General features: G+C 46.1%; 1 protein-coding gene and 1 pseudogene across 2 annotated transcripts in view; both read left to right on the top strand.

Annotated features, from left to right (window-relative positions):
* Window positions 1-10324: 10324 nt before the first annotated feature.
* Window positions 10325-23771, top strand: part of LYSMD2 (LysM domain containing 2) — a 44907-nt gene continuing 31460 nt past the window's right edge. Inside the window, exon 1 of the mRNA XM_082256263.1 lies at window positions 10325-10648. Within this exon, the coding sequence (XP_082112389.1) occupies window positions 10406-10648 (243 nt within the window). The 5' untranslated portion in view covers window positions 10325-10405. The remainder of the gene's footprint in view (window positions 10649-23771) is intronic.
* On the top strand, window positions 11331-22664 carry LOC309554533 (annotated as a pseudogene). The gene is made up of 3 exons: window positions 11331-11452; window positions 15268-16735; window positions 22610-22664. The product of its transcript is annotated as an uncharacterized misc_RNA (transcript).

Genomic DNA, 23771 nt, shown 5'->3' with positions numbered 1-23771 from the left:
GACCCGAAACAAGGATTTGAAAAAACTTTACAGAAATACGTGGATAAAGGAAGAGATCTGGGAATTTTAAACAAAAAGGAGGCCAGATACATTTGCTTGGAGAAACCAAAAACCCCAGTTATTTATTATATTCCGAAGATACACAAAGATGATAAAAAACCACCAGGCCGCCCCATTGTAAGCGGAATTAACTCTGTGCATTCAAGGTTAGGGGAGTATCTTGACCAGTTCCTACAGCCTTTGGTCCCAGGAGGAAAATCCTATTTAAGGGACAGCAAGCAATTGCTAGCAGAAATTAAGGATCTGGAAATAGAGGAGAGTGACATCTTGGTAACAATCGATGTAAACTCCCTCTATACCAACATAAAACAACAGGATGGCCTACAAGCGGTGGATTGGGCCCTGCACACCCACACAGATATGAAGGAGGTGCAGATCGGATATATACTGGAGGGATTGAAAACAGCAATGGAATCAAATTATTTCTGGTACAAGGGGAATTACTTTGTTCAGAAGAAAGGAGTAGCTATGGGGGCCAAGTACGCCCCCAGCGTGGCAAACGTGTTTATGCAAAAGTGGGAGGAGGAGCAAGTGTTCAGCGTACCAAGGAATAACCTGAAATATTATCGTCGATACATCGACGATATCATTATCGTGTGGAAAGGAAACGAGGAATCCCTACAGAATTTCTTTGATGAAATCAACATGAACATATATGGCATCACTTTTTCAGGGACCTTTCACCATGAACATATTGCATTCCTGGACCTGGAATTAACCAAAAAGGAAGGAAGACTAACCAGCAAAACGTATTTCAAAAAAACTGATCGGAACGGGTACATTCCCAAAAATAGCTGTCACCACCCCAAGTGGTTAGGGAATATCCCCAAAGGGCAACTGATGAGAATCAGAAGGAACTGTAGTGACATAAGAGATTTTGAAATACAAGCGGAATTACTGATCGACAGGTTCATGGAAAAAGGGTATAAAAGAAGTGAACTGATTAACATCAAGAAAAAAGTGGAAAAAATGAATAGAGAAGACTTGCTAAAGGAGGTACCAAACAGAAAAAGTGTAAATAAGAGTAGTGAGTTTGCTTTTTTAACAGGATACAACACCCAGCACAAGGCCTTAGAGAAAATTGTAAGAAAACACTGGCCAATCCTACAAGCAGACACAACACTTAAAGATATCCTCCCTTCCAAACCCACCTTCATATACAGAAAAGCACCAAACCTGAGGAATAGGTTGGTGCATAACGTTATTGACCCTCCTAAGAAAATAAATCTCCCAACCAGTTTAAAGGGTTTCTTCAGGTGCGGAAAATGCCTGCCTTGCAAAACGTCTAAGGAGAAGAAAAGAAAAACAACGTCCTTTATGGCACAAAGCACAGGAAAAACATATGAAATAAAGGAGACCATTACATGCACCAGTACTCATGTAACCTATGTGGTAGAGTGCCCTTGTAAATTACAATATGTAGGCCGCACCACCAGACCCTTATTTGTCCGCATAAGGGAGCATGTAAAGAACATCCGTAAGGGATTTGAGAAGCATAGTTTATCACGACACTTCAAGTTCCACCACTCTCAAGACCCCACGGTAATGGTTTTCTATGCCATTGATAAAATCAAAAATAACTGGAGAGGTAGCAACAAGAAAATTGATGTGTCAAAAAACGAAACGAAGTGGATATATCAAATGCAGACCCTCCAACCCAAAGGCTTGAATATCGACATTGATCTGAACTGTTTTATCACTGATTTTAAAACTCCCGTTTTAAAACTCCCGTTTTTCGAGCCTTGGATTTTTAACTTTGGAATTTTATCTCTTTTATTTTTATTTTTATATACATCCAAGCAAGATAACATTCTCCTCTGATGCAGATTCAGTCCTCCTTAAAGTTCTCCTTTTATGGATAATCGCAATTTACAGATTTTTGGAATTTTTATATATATTTTATATTTTTATATATATTTTTATATTTTTATATTTTTTGGAATTTTATTCTTATATATTTTTTCTGTTCCAATGTCTCTCCTCATCATATAAGAATATTCCAAGTGTCCCACTGCAATGGTTTCCTTACTTTAACGTCCTCCCCATTTTTTCTGGATTTTTCTGGATCTTATAATGAATATACATTGTTATTTATTTTCATTTTATTGATTTTCGTCTAAAAACGTGAGAACCGTCTTTGGACTTCAATTACAAAAAATATAAACTATTTTACAAATTTAAAAATATTTTTTCAGTACGATTTCATCTCACCGATTAATTGTTACATGTATGGGCACTTCTTTCATAGTCTAGCACCAATTGCATAGACACATGGGCCCACGATTTTATACATTATATTTTATGTATTGAGTATAGTTTAGGCACGTATCACTTTGTCACATAATAATAAAAATATTTTAATCAATATCTATTTATTTCCCAATCACGGCACACACTGGTTATCAGTTCACTCCGATTAAACCAGACACATCACTATTTGCACAAATGTATTTTAAACATAGTAATTGTCTTTAGTCGTACGCTGTGGTTAATAAATTATATTGTTGTTTTTATGTACGGCAAACACAACATGAAGGGAGTTCACATGATGAATAAACATTCTTTAGGATATGGGATGGGTGCACCAAGATGGCCGCTGTATCCGGCCTCAAATTAGGTACACCAAGATGGCGCCATCCCAGCCTATAAAAAGACCGGGAGTAGTGAGAGATGGCACGCTCCAGATGACGTCGTATGACGAAACGCGTAGGGCGTGGTTTGTGTACGTCAATACGTCACTTCCGGTTTTGGTGGTTTGAGCCAGTTGAACGCGGAAGCGACCCGGCGAACACCATTCAAGCTGATCGTGAACTCCCCAAACAGTGAGTGGATGCTAAATATTTTCGCTTTATACAACACATGCTACGCAATGGAGGTTTATTCTTTGTTGTAGTGACCAAGAAGTGTCGAGTCAAAGGCTTAAGAGTGCGGTAAGCAGCGGTGCTTTTTCTGGTGGAACATCCGCCGGCGCCATATATTGTTTTAGCACGGATCACAACACGTGGCACTTGGTTTTATCAGCACTTGGCACTTTGTATAAATGTATGGTATATGACATTTTAATGTGGCACAATGAGCACAGCCCAGGTTAATACCTACTGTTGGTTTTAAACGGCACGTAGCACTTTTCACTTTGTTGATTGCAACACATGCACTTTTACAGCACATATTTGCACAATACTATTTTAAAGTGGTAGCGCCGGGTCCAACATTTCTTGCATTTTTTCTAACTCTACTACCTCAGAGGTAGGTTGGAGGCAGCTTACACCACAACAAATTTATTTTGTACTGAAACTCCATAGCGCTGGTATATAACCCCCCTTTTTTTTCTAGAACTGAGATACACCGGGCCATTCCAGGTTCAACTGACATCGCCGACTTCCTTAAAACTTGAGGGACACGACAACTAGGTGCACGTCAGCTACTGCACGAAGCTGCTCAATTACATCAAAGAATGAGGAGTATCGGTTTTATTTATATTCTAAGCTTAGTGTATTTTAGCGAGGGTAATGATGAAAAGCATCCCAACCTATTGTTTAAAATGCATCTCCAACTAGCTAAAGCAGTGAACAGGACCAATTGCTGGGTTTGCTCTAAATCCCCACTGAGCCATTATATCCCAGCCATGGCAGCAGTTTGTGCTATATACGACGTCCGTATTGGTATGAAGAAATATGAGAAACTTGCAAAGACGACCTGGAGACACTTGTCTATATAACTTAAAGCGGAGTTCCAGCCATTTACTCACCTGTCCAACGGTCCAGCGATGCGGCCGCCGGAAGCCTCGATCCTCTCCCTCGGCGCCGGCATCACTGCTGTGGGCACCCGGCTGTTACAGTTTGCGGCTTCACAGCCGGGTACCCACTGCGCATGCGCGAGTCACGCTGCGCGCCGTGATTGGCCGGCAATCTTCTGGGACCTCTGACGTGTCCCAGAAGATTGCAGGGAGGGAGGGGGAGAGGAGAACTTCCGCTCAGGGCGCCGCGGCGCTCCGAGCGGAATTGGGAGCGGGTACCTGTCAAAACTAGGTACCCGCTCCCCCCCCAAAAAAAATGACATGCCAAATGTGGCATGTCGGGGGTCAGGACTCCCTAAAGCGGAAGTTCCACTTTTGGGTGGAACTCCGCTTTAATGACACATTCCTAGAGGGTAACATCAGTTATAGTTTTAGCTCTGGCTCCTGCTCTTTGCTTTCTAATCCAGTAAGGGTATCGGGACAATTTTCGGGTGAAATCATTTTAGTTTTGTGCTGATTTGTGGTTATTTTGTGGAGATAGTACTTTCTGTGCTGGAATTTGGGTTTTGGGTAGAGACATTGTACATTCTGTGAGTGACCGGTAACTGGCATCCCCAATAGTTGTTGTTACATGTAGGAATAGATAGAAGTCACAAAGGTTTGTATTGGGGAGGATTTCATGGTACTCTCAAGTTTTTTTGGCAATACGAAGTAGGTTAAAGCGAACGTGTGGGACCGAGTGAAACGTGTGATTACGACATGTCTGTTTTAGCAAACAACGTGAAGGAGTAGATTCTAAACCCACCCATGTATGGCCATGTAAAATAATCGGAAAAAAAACAAAAAGGAAAAGCGCTCTAAGTGTAGACAGTTTAATAATACATAAGAAGCAATGTGTGTAGTAACTCACAAGACATAAGTGAAAGTCAGGCTGTGTAACATCATCAGATCTTTAAAGCATCCTCTGGGGGGAGGGAGGTGGTGATGTCCAATCCAAAGCGCCGTCCGTGGCTGAGTAGATGTTTAATGGGAGGAAATAAAGCCAGCAGCCTCCCGTGCTCTGAGGAAAGAGCGCGCCGGGTACATCGACCCCGCGCATGCTCAGAAACGCGTTGTGCCTGCCGTTCCTTTGCTGTTTGAACTCACCACCCCTGGTGACGGGAGAGCGTCCATCCATCCACGGAACCTTGCAGCCGTCGGTCACTTCCATCTGACCGCTCATCGTACACTGAGGTGGGAGGCTGCCGGCTTTATTTCCTCCCATTAAACATCTACTCAGCCACGGACGGCGCTTTGGATTGGACATCACCACCTCCCTCCCCCCAGAGGATGCTTTAAAGATCTGATGATGTTACACAGCCTGACTTTCACTTATGTCTTGTGAGTTACTACACACATTGCTTCTTATGTATTATTAAACTGTCTACACTTAGAGCGCTTCTCCTTTTTGTTTTTTTGCTCTAACAGAATCTCCTCTTGGTCTGTGGAAGAGCGGCTCAGTGTTTATGGACTACTCCTTTCTGACTACACGTCGATCCCATACAATACAGTAAATTTATTCCATCAGCTTTATTTAGTGTTTTGCTTTTGTCCCTTTCCCTCCCCCTCCCCCCCCTCCCCCTTCTCCTTGCTTTTTTAATTGACTCATCATACCCATCCCCTGTGTTGGAGGTTTTTAGCGCTCTGGTTTCACATATGTTACATGTAAAATAATCGGAGTTGGGCAAGTGTGGTCACTAAGGTGCTGTATAGCTGTAAACATACCACGGGGTTGTAGTCTAGCTGACCGGCGTATGGCCGTGTAAAATAATCGGAGTCCAGAAGTAAGCCGGTACCGGGAGAATAGTCACCGCACAGTGTTGCTCCTAAAGGTTGGTGCAAGGGTGCCCCTGGACACAGGGCCACTCTATTAAAGTCGATTTGAGTCATCATGGGCAATGCGCCGTCCATGTTAGGGAGGGAAAAAGAGGCCTCCCACCCTTGCCAAACAGCTTCGCAGTACAAAAGGTCTGAGTTTGGGGCTCGGGCCATGAGACCCCTAAGGAGTGGAAAAAGGTACCTTTGATACCTGCAGTTTGGAGAAAATTCTCACCGAGTTGAGAACCAGGCTCCAGGATCCAGGCAACAAAGACGTTAGATATAGCGCAATTGTGGCTTCAAAGGTCTATAATGGTAAATCGGCAAGGTGTACAGAAGGCAGTCTCAATCCAGAAGAACCGCTTTATGTATACTTGGCCTGAGGGGATAGCCGAGTCTAGTGATCCGGTAAGGGAAGCGGAGGAAGCTCTCTCTGGGCTAAGTCTGCTGAGACAAGCCGGATCAGCAAATACTGTAAATACCACTGTCTCTCCTGAATCTCCTACTATCGCTGATTCCACTATCGCTACTCTTCTTCATCTAATAGCACAAACATTGATTCTACTAATAATTCACCACTTGTGAGAAAGGTATAACAGTCAATCTTACCAATGAAACCACTGATCTCTTTAATGACACCAATAGACCAGATTATATTTGCCAGAGGGAAGGGTTGTAGATTCCAAGGGTTTTTTTTGTGAATTCATAGGAGAAGACTGTTGTACCTTGATTGCAAATACCAGTGACAAGGTTCAGGCCCATATGGGTAAGGGTACTTCCCTGCAAGGCAGAGCCATAGCTATTGCTAGTGAAGGTTTGAATCCTTTTAAAGAGGAAGTAAACCCTCCTCAGGAAGTTGTACCTGTAGGTAAGCCTATGTTAAGGCTTACCTATAGGTACTGTAAATATCTCCTAAACATGTACCGTTTAGGAGATATTTACATTTGATGCAGCCAGTGACGTCACTGGCGCATGCGCTCTGAAGGAACGGCAGATCGTGCCTTTCCTTCAGAGCCCTGTGCCGTGACCGTCGGCTCCCGCGCGCGTGCGCGGGAGTGACGTCACCGGGGCTCCGGCCAATCAGATGGCCGGATGCCGTGATCCCGGAAGACGGGCGACTGTACATGTTGCCCGTCATAGAGGTAAGAGAGCGGCGCGGCGAGGGCTCGTTCTAAGGTAAGTATTTGATAATGAGCTAGTATGCGATGCATACTAGCTCATTATGTCTTTATCTTTCAGGATGTAAAGAAAAGGAAAAAAAAAATTATCGGTTTACAACCTCTTTAAGGCTTTGGGAAGTTTGGGGGATTTCTTGTTCTCCATTGGATCCTGGTTGAAGGAAATAGGAGTATATTTACTTTTGTTGTCTTTGTTTCCATTCCTTCTATGCGCTATGGTGAGACTTTCCTGTTGCCTGATTGATCGAGTCACCAAAGCCCAAGCAGACGACCACATCCTTATTGCTGAGACGAGACTCACTGAAATCCAACCCATGCACCATATGCTGAGGATTCCTAACAGATTGACAATCAATACGACCCACCACCTCATCTCCTCCCTCTGAGTTACCTCCCGAAGAACGAGACCTAGGTGTCAACATTCGTTTTTTTTTTTTGAGTCTACATGTCAACACTGATTCCGTTTATCTTTTTTTTTTTTTTTTTTACTTTTTGAAATGGATTGTTTTTATGTATGAGAAGAGCTGTTCTGTTTATTTGGAAGAAGAAGATCAAGATTTATCGAGGGACACGTGGGAGCATATGACAAAGAGTAGGTTCTGCTGTGGAAATTGTATTAGGATTAGTGTGGACATGTTTCAAGATGTATTTTATTTAGATTGTCATTATGGCTCCTGTTGTGGGTTTGCATGCAACACGCTCTTTGGTGCGTGTACGTGCGACCCGGCATTGAGGGAAGACTACTGGCAGTGAAAACCTTCCTTTAGATGTGTAGACGTGTTTGCTCTACATAGACATCTCTGCCAGCGAACATTCTGTCCGCAGGTCTGTTTGCCGGAAGAGATCTATGTGTATTGCGGAGTCATTATCGTTATGATATCGATCTGCCTCTATGAAGGGATACACGCTCATGTCTTTCTACTGTGCCTGATCACCATAGTGGAAACAACATGGCTTTTTCGCTACAGATAGCCTCACGTTTATGGGAACAGTAGTATGGTGATGGTGGAAGATGGTGGAAGTCCATGTACCGGTTTTATCATCTGATCAGAGCAGTGTTCAGGGTTCTAAATGCTGGTTTCATTGTGTAGGGTTAGACAGGAAATCGTACAAACTGCTCTGCTCAATTACATCTGTGTACTTCCTCTTCCTGTTATATATTTGAATGTATACAAGTGTGTCATTGGCTGATCCTATGTAACTTATGTCATGTGACTGTACCTTTGGAACTGATTGGCTGATGTAGTATAGTCATAACTTCCTGCTTTGTCCCTTTGTTGTCTTATAAATAAAACGGAGCCTATTGTTTTACACAGGACAATCTTGGGGGTATCCACAGTGAAACAGCCTGTGTGTGTCTCTGGGGATGGTGAGCGTGCTCCATTGTCTTATACAAAAGAGCTGAGAACTGTGCTTTTTAGAACAATGGGATTGATTGCGCTTGGTGTATATTATTATCCAAAAGTGCACTTCTTAGCACAACTGTGTTATTTGTGCATCAAGCGTACATTCATTTCCAAGACAGACGGGCACACATACAGGTGATGAGGGTAGGTAGTAGGACGAGCAGATAAGTGATGATGTTGGATAGTAGGACAGGCAAAAAGGTGATGGTGGGTAGTAGGAAGGGCAGACAGATGACGATGGTGGGTAGTAGGCCGGGCAGACAGATGATGATGGTGGGTAGTAGGACAGGCAGACAGATGATGATGGTGGGTAGTAGGACGGACAGACAGGTGATAGTGGTGGGTAGTAGGATGGGCAGACAGATGATGATGGTGGGTAGTAGGACAGGAAGACAGGTGATGATGGTGGGTAGTAGGACGGGCAGACAGGTGATGATGGTGGGTAGGGCGGGCAGACAGATGATGATGGTGGGAAGTAGGACGGGCAGACAGATGATGATGGTGGGTAGTAGGAAGGGCAGACAGGTGATGATGGTGGGTAGTAGGAAGGGCAGACAGGTGATGATGGTGGGTAGTAGGAAGGGCAGACAGGTGATGATGGTGGGTAGTATGATGGGCAGACAGATGATGATGGTGGGTAGTATGATGGGCAGACAGATGATGATGGTGGGTAGTATGATGGGCAGACAGATGATGATGGTGGGTAGTAGAATGGGCAGACAGATGATGATGGTGGGTAGTAGGAAGGGCAGACAGGTGATGGTGGTGGGTAGTAGGACGGGCAGACAGGTGATGGTGGTGGGTAGTAGGACGGGCAGACAGGTGATGATGGTGGGTAGTAGGATGGGCAGACAGGTGATGATGGTGGGTAGTAGGATAGGCAGACAGATGATGATGGTGGGTAGTAGGATGGGCAGACAGATGATCATGGTGGGTAGTAGGATGGGCAGACAGGTGATGGTGGTGGGCAGTAGGATGGGCAGACAGATGATGATGGTGGGTAGTAGGAAGGGCAGACAGATGATGATGGTGGGTAGTATGATGGGCAGACAGATGATGATGGTGGGTAGTATGATGGGCAGACAGATGATGATGGTGGGTAGTAGGATGGGCAGACAGATGATGATGGTGGGTAGTAGGAAGGGCAGACAGATGATGATGGTGGGTAGTAGGATGGGCAGACAGGTGATGATGGTGGGTAGTAGGATGGGCAGACAGGTGATGATGGTGGGTAGTAGGAAGGGCAGACAGGTGATGATGGTGGGCAGTAGGATGGGCAGACAGGTGATGATGGTGGGTAGTAGGATGGGCAGACAGGTGATGATGGTGGGTAGTAGGATGGGCAGACAGATGATGGTGGGTAGTAGGATGGGCAGACAGGTGATGATGGTGGGCAGTAGGAAGGGCAGACAGGTGATGATGGTGGGTAGTAGGATGGGCAGACAGGTGATGATGGTGGGTAGTAGGATGGGCAGACAGATGATGATGGTGGGTAGTAGGATGGGCAGACAGATGATGATGGTGGGTAGTAGGATGGGCAGACAGATGATGGTGGGTAGTAGGATGGGCAGACAGATGATGATGGTGGGCAGTAGGAAGGGCAGACAGGTGATGATGGTGGGTAGTAGGAAGGGCAGACAGGTGATGGTGGTGGGTAGTAGGATGGGCAGACAGGTGATGATGGTGGGTAGTAGGATGGGCAGACAGGTGATGATGGTGGGTAGTAGGATGGGCAGACAGGTGATGATGGTGGGTAGTAGGATGGGCAGACAGGTGATGATGGTGGGTAGTAGGACGGGCAGACAGGTGATGATGGTGGGTAGTAGGAAGGGCAGACAGGTGATGATGGTGGGTAGTAGGATAGGCAGACAGGTGATGGTGGTGGGTAGTAGGAAGGGCAGACAGGTGATGGTGGTGGGTAGTAGGAAGGGCAGACAGGTGATGATGGTGGGTAGTAGGAAGGGCAGACAGGTGATGATGGTGGGTAGTAGGAGTCGGACGGGTAGACAGATAGGTGATGCAGTCGCACAGGGGAAGATGTATTCGTCTCTATGGACACCAGGCCCCGCCCCCCGCTCTCCAGGCCGGTGGAGCGCCCCTAGCGGCGGCCCTCAGTCATGCCAGTGGCGGTGTAGAGAGTCTGCCGTGCCGTCCTCCCCCCGCAGAAGATGGCGGAACTGTCTCCGGTGCTGCCCCCGCACAGGGATGGAGGAAACCGGCTGGGGTATACGGCGTTCCCCGGCATTGAGGGGGAGTCTGAGGCCGAGCTTTCCCTGAGCCTGGCCCGCACCAAGACTCGCTCATACGGCAGCACGGCCAGTGTGACCACCCCATGGGCTGAGCGCTTCATCGAGCACACCGTCAGCCCCAGTGACACCCTGCAGGGCATCGCTCTGAGATACGAAGTGACGGTAAGATGGGGGAGGGGAGGGGGGACACGTTTTGTATTATCTATATGAGGTCATGGTGACCCCCACACATCACATATGACATCACTTCCCCCGGGGTCACACTATTACTGATCTGCTGCAAGACCCAGAAGGAGTCATCAGCCTTCATATGACGTGTGACCCCCCTCCCCTCCGTAGGCCCCATTCACTCCTAGCGTAGCGTTAACGCGTGCCTTTTTGTATGATGCGCATAGGACGGCGCTCACTAGAATGAGCGGGCCTATACGTGATAAACACACCAACAAAATCTCCCACCTTTATTGGCGTAGAGATTCCTGTATTTTTTGCCATGCGCAAAAACCTGCGTCTCCTGGGGTGCCGTTTACATCTGTGTGTGCCGCCATCTGTGTGTTCCGTGTGTGCCGCCATTTGTGTGTTCCGCCATTTGTGTGTTCCGCCATCTGTGTGTGCCGCCATCTGTGTGTTCCGTGTGTGCGCCATCTGTGTGTTCCGCTAATCCAATTTTTTTTTTGAGCAAGTGAACGGGCCGACCTACACCGCAAACCCACCGAATAACCTTTTCAGGTGCTGGACTTTTTTTTACCACGCTTTTGGTGCGACTGATTTCCACGTAAAGAAGTAATGACCCCGCAAGTGTGATGCACAACGTGTGCAGAGATCTTACCGTTTACTGCTCTGTGCCATGGTTTTGCATGGAGTGGCCCTGATACTCCTCTTCTCAGGTCCTCTGCTGGTGATCTTGGCTGCTCCTCTTCTCAGTTCCTCCGCTGGTGATCTTGGCTGCTCCTCTTTTAAGGTCCCTCGGTGATCTTGGCTCCTCCTCTTCTCAGGTCCTCCGCTGGTGATCTTGGCTGCTCCTCTTCTCAGGTCCCCTGCTGGTGATCTTGGCTTCTCCTCCTTTCAAGTCCCTCTCTGGTGATCTTGGCTCCTCCTCTTCTCAGGTCCCCCGCTGGTGATCTTGGCTGCTCCTCTTCTCAGGTTCCCCCGCTGGTGATCTTGGCTCCTCCTCTCCTCAGGTCCCCCGCTGGTGATCTTGGCTGCCCCTCTTCTCAGTTCCCCCGCTGGTGATCTTGGCTCCTCCTCTCCTCAGGTCCCCCGCTGGTGATCTTGGCTCCTCCTCTCCTCAGGTCCCCCGCTGGTGATCTTGGCTGCCCCTCTTCTCAGTTCCCCCGCTGGTGATCTTGGCTGCCCCTCTTCTCAGGTCCCCCGCTGGTGATCTTGGCTGCCCCTCTTCTCAGGTCCCCCGCTGGTGATCTTGGCTGCTCCTCTTCTCAGGTCCCCCGCTGGTGATCTTGGCTGCCCCTCTTCTCAGGTCCCCCGCTGGTGATCTTGGCTGCTCCTCTTCTCAGTCCCCCCGCTGGTGATCTTGGCTGCCCCTCTTCTCAGGTCCCCCGCTGGTGATCTTGGCTGCTCCTCTTCTCAGGTCCCCCGCTGGTGATCTTGGCTGCTCCTCTTCTCAGGTCCCCCGCTGGTGATCTTGGCTGCTCCTCTTCTCAGGTCCCCTGCTGGTGATCTTGGCTGCTCCTCTTCTCAGGTCCCCCGCTGGTGATCTTGGCTGCTCCTCTTCTCAGGTCCCCCGCTGGTGATCTTGGCTGCTCCTCTTCTCAGGTCCCCCGCTGGTGATCTTGGCTGCTCCTCTTCTCAGGTCCCCCGCTGGTGATCTTGGCTGCTCCTCTTTTAAGGTCCCCTGCCGGTGATCTTGGCTCCTCCTCTTCTCAGGTCCCCCGCTGGTGATCTTGGCTCCTGCTCTTCTCAGGTCCTCTGCTGGTGATCTTGGCTGCTCCTCTTCTCAGTTCCTCCGCTGGTGATCTTGGCTGCTCCTCTTTTAAGGTCCCCTGCTGGTGATCTTGGCTTCTCCTCCTTTCAAGTCCCTCTCTGGTGATCTTGGCTCCTCTTCTGCTCAGGTTCCCCGCTGGTGATCTTGGCTCCTCATCTTCTCAGGTCCCTTGATAAAAGAAAAGGAATTGGCAGCACTCCAGGTTGAGTCAAAATCCAGATTTATTGACTGGACATCCAAATTATGACAATCGTGACAAAGCTTAACTTGTCACGATTGTCATAATTTGGATGTCCAGTCAATAAATCTGGATTTTGACTCAACCTGGAGTGCTGCCAATTCCTTTTCTTTTATCAAGTTTTCACGGAGGCGAGCCGGGGCATGCACCTGTGTGAGTCATCAGGCAATTACACCACCTTGAGCAGTGAGTCCTTGTCTGTTCAATTCTCAGGTCCCTTGCTGGTGATCTTGGCTCCTCCTCTTCTCAGGTCCCCCGCTGGTGATCTTGGCTCCTCTTCTGCTCAGGTCCCCCTGCTGGTGATCTTGGCTCCTCCTCTTCCTCCGCTGGTGATCTTGGCTCCTCATCTTCTCAGGTCCCCCGCTGGTGATCTTGGCTCCTCATCTTCTCAGGTCCCTTGCTGGTGATCTTGGCTCCTCCTCTTCTCAGGTTCTATACTGGTGATCTTGGCTCCTCCTCTTCTCAGGACCATCGCTGGTTCTGCTTTATATTGCTTCCTGACCACCTGATAATGATTTGTGCAGGGTTGCTCCAGAAGTAGACATCTGTTGCCACACAGTGTTTGATTCTAAAGTACACATATTCTCTTTAGGCATTTTGCCAGCTTCTCTGGGGTGTTGAAAACTGAATAATAAAATAATTCAGAATTATAAAATAATTCACCTATGTGGCTCAAAGAGTGGACTTGCTTTGGTTTACATGAACAGGGTTACGTAGATCTGCTCTAACATTGGATTTTATCTCTAAAAAGTTTAGTAATTGTAAAATCTTGTTTTTTTGTTGTTACAAATAAGAAACATGTTATACTTCCCTCCTCTGTGCAGTAGTTTTTTTACAGAGCAGCCCGATCCTCCTCTTCTCTGGTTCCTCTTCTGTGCTCCTGGCTCCTCCCTCCTGTTGAGTGGCCCCACAGCAAGCGGCTTGCTATGGGGGCACCCGAGACAGGTTGTAGCTCCCTGTGTCCATTCAGACATGGAGCTGGGGCCCGGCCCCGCCCCTTTCTCTCCTCATTGGCTGTTTGACTTTGATTTAAAGCAGTGGGAGCCAGTGGTGCCGCGCTGCTGTCTGAGCCAATGAGGAGGGGAGTCCTGCAACATCGAGACACTCCTGCAACATCGCTGGACCTCAGGTAAGTATTAGGAGTGCTGCTTTATGGGCCATACACACTATACAATTGTCTTTAGATTTTTTCCTTTAGATTTACCCAAAACCATATAATAGGAGGTCAAATCTAAACATTTTCAATTTGTATGCAATCAGTCAGGCCCTTGCACTACGTAGTTGAATGTAAATCTAAAGGAAATCTAACAACAAAAGTTGTATAGTGTGTATCCAGCCTTACACAGAAGGTTTTTTTTTTTAACTTATTGCTTAGAATGCATTATGATAAAAAACCTTCTGACTTTAAGCTGAACCTATGTTTTGCTCATGCAAGGCAAAGCAATGGGTTCACTTTAAGGCTTGGTTTTACACCTATGCAGCTTGCTTTTGAACCTTTTCTGCAGTGTTTTTTGTGGTGCATTTTGTGCTTTTGCATTTTTTTAATGCTTTATTAAATATTATAGCCATTTTTTTGTTGGGCGAATGAAAAAACGCAAATTACGGCAAAAATGCAATACATGCTTTTCTGCAGCTTCTCCAATGAAATTTATTGAACCATAAAATGCACCATTTTGCTTTTAAAAAAAAAAAAAAAAAAAAAACGAAAGGCCCTGACCCTTTCCAAAAACAGCGGCTGATAAAAAGCATAGATGTGAACGTGTCCCGTAGGAAAGCATAATAAATGAACTGTAGTGCATTTCTGCAAAAAAGCAATAAAAAATGGGATCAAAAGAACGGATATCTGGTGTCTCATAATAGTGAGCAATGCATGCAATCAATGCTGTTTATAGATTCCAGATGAAGGCAGGCCGGTGGCGAGTAACAAGGATGTGGTCCTGGACAATTATTGTCTATCGCTAAAGGGTCCGGTTCGGTGGCCCTACTCCCTTTCCGGTCCTGCATTGTACATGATGATTTTAGTGATTTTGAAGAGGGGTGGCTTTTTTTTTTTTTGCCTTTAACTGGTGGGCAGGTAAAAAATTCTTCCTTTTACATGTCCATGTCTTGCATTTTTATAAGGCAAGAGGAGCTACCCAAGGGAGATTCTTATGAGCTGATTGGGTTTTAGGCCCCTTTCACACATGGAGTCCGTTCAGATCCCCCTGTCAGTTTTTTTGGCGGATCTGAAAAGACACCCCATGCATCTCTATGGGGCATCGGATGTCAGCGGAGACATTTCCGCTGACATCCGATCCAATCCGTCAAATCCAGACGGATGGAAATCCTATTTTTTCATCTTTCTTGCGGATTGGATCGGATGAGAGCGGACAGACGGTCCGTTCCTATCCAATTCCCCCATGGAGATGCATGGGGACCTGAAGCTGTGTCTCCACACAGCCCGGAGACCAGGGCTTTGGAGTCGGAGTCGAGGAGTCGGAGTAAATTTTGGGTACCTGGAGTCGGCAAACAATGCACCGACTCCTACTAAATTTAGATTGGAATTAAAAAAAAAAAGCAAGTTTAAATGTCCCAATTCACAAAAAGTTATAATTAATGACTTAGTATAAGGAAACTTATAATTGAGGAGGCCAAATGTAAAAAGGAAGAACTACAGAAAGTTATGAAAGGACGTTTTGTCTTCCTTAAAATGGATGCATGCACACCTCACAGAGTCAATTATTTTGCTATTGATGTTAGATTTGTGGATGAAAATAACAAAACAATAACACGGACCCTCGGATTAAAGGACACTCAGGCACATCACACCAGTGATTACCTTCAGAAGTTAGTGGAGGGTGTTCTAGAAGATTTTGAAATTACAAAGGAACAGATTTTATGTGTTGTGACAGATAATGCTTCTAACATGTTGAGCACAATTGAGAAGATGAACGCAGATGAAGAAGGTAACAAACAGATATTCGAGTTAGAGGAAGACAGCTCTGCAAGTATTGGAGAAAGTTTAGAAACTGAAGAGAATGCTGACATTTTTTTAGACAACTTTGTTGAAGAAGCATTGAAGCTTGCTACTATTCATCATATGCGATGTGCTGTTCATACACTGCAACTTGCCATAAGAGATGGATTAAATGATTGCCATGCAGCTACACTAATTGGAAAATTACGCCAAGTAACTGTTGCAGCCAGGGCCCCGAAAACAGATGCAATTTTGAAAAGACGTGCAGGAAAAGGAGCCATTTTGGATCAAACAACTCGCTGGGGAAGCACTTATTTAATGGTGAAGCGTTTGCTTGAACTTAAAGACTTCATAGAAGAAATGGACAATGAAAATCTTGCATTAACTGAAAGCCAGTGGACACAAACAAAAGAGCTGGAGAACCTTCTTTCTCACCCCTTCACTGTCACCAAGAGGTTGCAATGTGACGATCTAACCCCAGGTAAATTCCTCTTGGAATGGAAGAGCCTGTTATATCGCCTGAACAACAGTGGAGGGTTAATAGCTGAGGGCATTGCATCTTTAATGATGAAAAGAGAGTCTTTTGCTGGAAAATGAAATCTTGTTAGCAGCTATTTATGTCGACCCAATGAGCCGACTTTTGTTGAACAGTGAACAGACTGCTACTGGGAAAAAGGCCCTCTATGATGTAGCAGTTCGCATGAAGGGATTACGACCTGAAATACCTCCACAGGATGAAGTTCTTTTAAGCAATAGTGGTATCTCAGGATCATCTTCTTCAAACGAAGAATTAGACTTTGATTCCTTCTTAGACAATATGGAAGTTGCTAAAGGAAAGCGACGTCGCATAAGCGTTACAGAACCAGTAAATGTCCAAATAAAAAAATTCCAACAGGAGTTTTATAAAGCACTAATAGAAGTTGAAAAGTATGATCGCTTATCAAAACTTACTGTTGAAGAAGACATCCTTGTTTATCCAGAGATCGTTAGTGATGTGGCCAGAATAGTTACTGCAATGCTACCCACCCAAGTCAGTGTCAAAAGATTAATACATATTAATACAGAGGAGTCGGAACATTTATCTTCCGACTCCACAGCCCTGCCGGAGACACAGCTGTCATCCGCCTGCTCAGCGGCAGATCGATCCCCCCTCTGAGAAAAACGGAGTCCGCATGACGGACTCCATGTGTGAAAGGGGCCTTAACCACTTGCCGACTGCGCACAGTATATTTACTGCGGCAGTCAGCCCCTCACAGGCAGAGCGACGTAGGTCTACGTTGCTAGCCTGTGAGGGTCTCAGGAGCGAGCGTGCCCCCCCCCCTGCGCGTGTGACCGGCAGACCCGATCGTCTGCCGGTCACTCGCGATCGTCAGTGGAGAGGGAGAAAGGCAGGCGGCTAATGTAAACAAGCCGCCTGTCATTCTCTCCGGTGTATGAATGATGATCATACGGTTCTACTATGTAGAACCGTTGATCACTGTTCATACATCACAAGCCACAGCCAATCATAGTTAGAATCACGCCCCTAGGGACACACACAGCCCCTCCCTCTCAAAGTTAACCCCTTCACTGCCAGTGTAATTTTACAGTAACAGTGCATATGTATAGCACTGATTACTGTAGAAATGTCACTGGTAACCCAAAAAGTGTCAAAAATGTCAGTCAAGGGTCCGATCTGTCCGCCGCAATGTCGCAGTACCACAAAAAAAATCGCAGATTGCCGCCATTCCGCCTTAAAAAAAAAAACAACAAAAATTACAAAAATCTTTCCCTTTGTTAGTAAACGCGATAACTTTTGCGCAAACCAATCAAAGTACGCTTTTTGCGATTTTTTTCCAAACATATGTAGCATAAAACGATTTGGCCGAAAATGTTAAAAAATTTTGATTTTTACATTTTTTTTTTTGTGGAATTTCATATAAAAAAATGTGAAAAATATTGTTATTTTTGCAAAATTTACTCTCTTTGTTTTGTTTATAGCGCATGATCAAAAAATCGCACAGGTGATCAAATACCACCAAAAGAAAGCTCTGTTTGTGGGGAAAAAAGGACGTCAAATTCGTTTAGGTACAGCATCGCACGACCGCGCAATTGTCCATTAAAGTCACGCAGTGCCGAATCGCGAAATAGGGCCCTGGTCAGGAAGGGGGTAAAATCTTCCGGGGCTTAAGTGGTTAAAGAACAGGGTACTTTTTGGAAACTGAACATGCAAGCTTCAGCAAACCATTTAGAATAAATATGCTTAGTTTAAATACATATGTCTTCTGCATTACTTGCCAAAGGATTTGTGTACAAGTCAGTCTGTATTTGGCATCAGTGCAGCAAAATACCTCCATAATTGGTGTAGGTGCAGTAAAACCCTGCCAGGATTGGTGCCAGTGCAGCCAGTTCCTTGTGTGGTGGTTACTAAAATATCCGCCTCAGGACCGCCCACCACACTTATACTACGCAAGAGCGCCCCTGCAGCGCTAGATCACGTACATGTACGAAATTTTGGATTATAGGCAGTGGACCCCCCCGCCCGATAGTGCTGTCATTGGCTACAGCACAAGCTGATCATTCGATCCTGGGCAATGATTTATGGCCGGAACCCGCGGATCAGCTGAGCGAATGACAGAAGAGAGCCCTGTGTTGGTAAACACAGGGCTCTCTACAGACAGCAGAGATGTGCACATTGCTTAGTTAAACACAGCACATACTACACACAGTAAACATTGTTAGGCACACAGTTAACCCCTTGATTGCCTCTAAATGTTAACCCCTTTCTAACCAGTGTCACTGGTGATATCCGTGTCAGTCACCACCCCCCCCAAACCCCCCTCCCATCATCAGTGTCAGACTTACTGCCGCACTATCATAGTTCCCCTATAAGTTGCTGATCGCTGTCATTACTAGTATAAAAAAAAAAAAAAAATTCCAGTCCAGGGGTCTTCAAACTATGGCCCTCCAGTTGTTCAGGAACTACAATTCCCATCATGCCTAGTCATGTCTGTGAATATCAGAGTTTTACAATGCTTCATGGGATGTGTAGTTCTACAACAGCTGGAGGTCCATAGTTTGAGCATCCCTGATATATACCATTGTTTGTAGATGGTATAACGATCACACAAACCAATCAATATGTATTTATTGTGATTTTTTTTTTTTTTTTTACTAAAATTTTACAGCAGAATATATTTTGGCCTAAATTTATGAAAAAATTCAATTTTTTTTTTTTTTTTTTTTATTGGATAGGTTTTATAACAAAGTAAAGTACGGGGTTTTTTTATTCAACATTTTCTCACAAAGCATAGCACAAAAAATAAAAAAAACCAGTGGTGATCAAATACCACTCAGTCCCCGTTCACACTAAGGTGACCTGTGAGGCGACCTGGTCGCCTCACAGGTCGCCTTCCATAGGGAAGCTGTGGACCCGTTCTAATAGGAGCGACACAAGTCGCTCCGACTTAGAAAAAGGGTCCGGAGCTTCTTTGGGGCGACCGCCATAGACTTCAATGTTATGAAGTCCGTGGCGGCCGCTCCGAGGTCGCGGCGCGCTGCTCACACCGCGACCTCGGAGGTCGCCCCCCCCAAGTCGGATCGCCCCTATGTGAACGGGGCCTAAAAGAAAGCTTTATTTGTTTAAAAAAATGATTTAACTTCATTGGGTACATTTACCAGTTAAAATAGCGCAGTGTTAAATAGCAAAAAATGGCCTGGTCATGAAGGGGTAAAAGCTTCCAGAGCCGAGGTGGATATGTACTAAATAGCCAAATACTGCTTCAGACAGTTGGCTTTGCTTGTAATGTTGGAAGTCTTAAGCTGGATACACACTATACAATTTTCTGTAGATTTTTTCCTTTAGATTTACCAAAACCATATAATTTGAGGTCAAACCTAAACACTTTCAATTTGTATGTAATCAAGCTGGCCCTTGCACTACATAGTTGAAGGTAAATGTAAAGGAAATCTAGCAACAAAAGTTGTATAGTGTGTATCCAGCTTTAAGCCCCGTACACACGTTCAGATAATTGAAGACTTAGACCCCGTTCACACTGGGGCGACCTGTCAGGCGACCTGGTCTCCTGATAGGTCGCCTGCCATAGAGAAGCTGTGGACCCGTTTTAATAGGAGCGACACAAGACGCTCCGACTTAGAAAAAGGGTCCGGAGCTTCTTTGGGGCGACCCGGAGCGACCTGCATTGACTTCAATGTTATGAAGTCCGTGCTGGCCGCTCCGAGGTCGCGGTGCGAGCTGCGCGCCGTGACCTGTGAGGTCGCCCCGGCAAGTCGGATCGCCCCAGTGTGAACGGGGACTTATCGTTCGCATTTTGTTGCATGATACTAATATTCGAATTCAACAATGCATATAAACGTAGGATTTTTTTCGTACAATTCCGGAAAAGCTTCCTGGTTGCTTAGCTACGTATCAGATGGTGAAAAACAAAAACAATGGCAGCCAGGCTTTTTCAAGGTTATTTTCGTGTTTCTGATCATGCGCGGTCTTTGTCGATCGATTTTTAGCGGACGCATAGTGTACTGATTAAACGATTGTCGTTCGCTAGGCTATCGTACGACAGAAGTTTTCCTGTTTGTCCCTTTGGATTTTGTTGGATGAACTGTCGTGATTGGCTGTCGAAAGCTGTGTACTAACGATCAGATTATCGTGCAATTATTTTCGTACGATTATCTGAACGTGTGTACGAGGCATTTAGCTGGATACACACTATACAATTTTCTGTAGACTTTTTCCTTTAGATTTACCAAAACCAGATAATATGAGGTCAAACCTAAACACTTTCAATTTGTATGCAATCAGGCAGGCTCTTGTACTATCAACAAAAGTTGTATAGTGTGTATCCAGCTTTAGCTTTAAGCTGGATACACACTATACAGTTTTCTTTAGATTTTTTTCCTTCAAACTTATCAAAACCATATAATATGAGGTCAGAGCTAAACACTTTCAATGTGTATGTAATAGGGCTGAACATCGACTATCGTTCTGCGGGCGTGGGCGATATTCATATCGCCGAAGACACGATATTGTGCAGGCAGCCGACACAAACGAGTTTCCCCTTGCTTTCGGCTGTGATCGGAACTCCGCCCCTCCAGCCCGATGCAATCCAGCCCTCCCAGCTCTGCCTCTAGTCTCCAGCCGACCATTACTCCGCCCATTGTCTCTCCTGGCTGCATCGGGGGCGGGATCAGGCTGTAATGTGTTGTAAATAGTCAATGGAGAGACAATGGGCGGAGCAGGGCGGAGTAATGGTCGGCTGGAGACCAGAGGCAGAGCTGGAATCACAGCCGAAAGCAAGGGGAAACTCGTCTCCGGTGAGGAAGGGGGAGCGCTGTGTCAGGTGTAGTACCGGTGATGAGAGGACGGTGACGGGGATCCTCCGGTGTCCGCTATGGAGTTCGCAGAGCTGATCAAAACCCCCCGGGTGGACAAGGTGGTCCCGGGTGGACAAGGTGGTCCTGTACCGACCCTTCCACCCGCCAGTGGGCGGGACCCTGTGCCTGACGGGTCACCATCTGATCCTGAACTCCAGACAGGACAACAGTGAGGAGCTGTGGCTGCTCCACTCATGTTGGGCTGTGTTCTAACTTCTTCTACCTCCTATCACCACTGTGAGTCCCGACTCTGCCTAATCCACACTGTCAGTGTCTTCTGCATTCCACCCAGAGAAATATCACGATATATATAGTTGAAAACCAAATATCGCAATGTACTTTTTTCCCCCAATATCGTGCAGCCCTAGTATGTAATCAGGCAGGGCCTTGTACTACATAGTTGAAGGTAAATCTAAAGGAAATCGAACAACAAAAATTGGATAGTGTGTATCCAGCTTTATGCCCCGTAAACACGTTCCGATAATCGTACGACAAAACTCGCTTTCGACTTGATCGCACGATAATCTGATTGTTAGTACACAGCTTTCGACAGCCGATTACGACAGTTGGTCCAACAAAATCCGAAGGGACAAACAGGAAAACTTCTGTCGTACGACAGCCTCGCGAACGACAATCGTTTCATCAGTACAGTGTGCGTCCACTAAAAATCGATCGACAAAGACCGCGCATGATCAGAAACTAGCATGGAAAAGCCCGGCTGACATTGTTTTTGTTTTGCACCATCTGATACATAGCTAAGCAACCAGGAAGCTTTTCCCGAATCGTACGTCAAAAATCATACGGTTTGTACGCATTGTTGAATTCGATATTAGTATCATGCAACAAAATGCGAACGATAAGTCGTCCGATTATCGGAACGTGTGTACGGGGCATAACAATAAATAGTTGTTTTCTGTGCACAGTTCATTCTGATCCGAGCGTTTTGGAAATGAACGCTTTTCTTTATATGTTAGCCCTGCTGTTCATTCTGTTGTGCACCCAGGTGTGATATTTTGTGTCTTGTGACATTTGCCTTTTATGTGACTGCAGTAAATACGTTTTCCACTGCCACTGGAAAAAGTACAGCGTGACCCCAGTAGTGAGTGTGTAATTATTAGGAAAACAGGATGGGGGGGAGGGGGGGATTACAGTCTGCTGGGACAGAGATTTATTATTAGGCATGGCCACAAAGTAATCATAGTCTAGAGAATAAATAAATCACATGACTGGTTTATGTTGGTTATATTTGCTCACACATTCAGGCCCCGTTCACACTGGGGCGACGCTACTTGCCGGGGCGACTTCATAGGTCGCGGCGCGCTGCTCGCACCGCGACCTCGGAGCGGCCGGCACGGACTTCATAACATTGAAGTCTATGCAGGTCGCTCCGGGTCGCCCCAAAGAAGCTCTGGACCCTTTTTCTAAGTCGGAGCGACTTGTGTCGCTCCTATTAGAACGGGTCCACAGCTTCTCTATGGCAGGCGACCTGGCAGGCGACCAGGTCGCCCCAGTGTGAATGGGGACTTACAGAATTTATTGTCTTTTTGCTTAAAAACAAACCTGGAAGATGATCCCCCAATATTTGGTATGACTTTTTTTATCTCCTTCTTTACATTGCAGAAAATGCTTTGAAAGAGAAGCTTGGGGATCTCCCCATTTTAGTCCTTACTTGTAGCCGTTTTTTCTATTTATGATGTCATTGTTGAACATATAAAAGATGTTCCTCCATAGAGCTCCTAAAACTCAAGGCCCGTACACACGATAAGAAAATCTGTAGGGAAAATTCGTCCGATGACCGATCTGCCGATTTTCGGATTGTTAAGCCCCGTACACATGTACCGATCGTCGGCCGAAAAGCTTCGGCCGACGACCGATCTGCCGATTGTAGGCTTGTTAGTATGATGCCTCCGACACCGCACATTCGGCCGAAAAGAATCTGTCATGCAAGCATTAAAATTTTTGTATGCCGACACCAGAACGGCCGATTGTTCGCCAGTCAGTACAGATTTCGGCCGACAGACCGCAGATTTGCAAGACTGGGCATGCTCAGAAAAGGAAAAACACACGGAAAGTTAACCATCACATGACATCACTTCTGCAGTCGGCTATAGTCAACGGACAAAATTCTTGTGCAGTCTTTTGCACTTTTTAACAGACACCGACAGCCCTGGACAAAAGACGGCCGATCGTTCGCTGACGTTCGGTACGTGTGTACGGGGCTTTAGTATGGTGCTTTCGACAGCCAACTCCAACTTTTCGGCCTAAAAAATCCTGATGTGCAGGCTATAAAATTTTTGTCGTCCATAATACAACACCCTTCTCTCCCCACCCGGAGTTGGGGAGAGAAGGGGAGTCAGACCACGGACAGACAGACGGTTCCTCCAGATGTATAAGCCAGAAAACGGAATCCTAGAAATTATCTGGAATGTGAAGTAGTCTGGCAGGGATGACCGCACTGATAGGGATATCGGAGAAATGGGGTGGAGCTGAACCACGGCTCTGTGTCTAAATGGACACACGAAGCTGGGGTTCAGCTCAGCAGGAGGGAGGGGCCAGGAGCATTGAAGAGGAACCTAAGAAAAGGAGGATCTGGGCTGCCCTGGGCAAATCTCCTGCACAGAGGAGGTAAGTATATCATGTTTGCTATTGTTAAAGAAAAAAAAAAAATGAGACTTTAGTTTTACTTTAAGTGCCGGTTCACACATGCGATGCGGGAACCCTGCAAATCCACTGCGGGTTTCCGCATCGCACTGGGTTTGTAGGCAGTCCACACTGGGAGTGT

The sequence above is a fragment of the Pelophylax lessonae genome, assembly GCF_965119305.1.
Source record: "Pelophylax lessonae genome assembly, chromosome: 4".
In the NCBI taxonomy this organism is placed as follows: domain Eukaryota; kingdom Metazoa; phylum Chordata; class Amphibia; order Anura; family Ranidae; genus Pelophylax; species Pelophylax lessonae.
The sequence above is the reverse complement of the archived record's forward strand: the minus strand, read 5'-3'. Positions and strand labels throughout refer to the sequence as shown.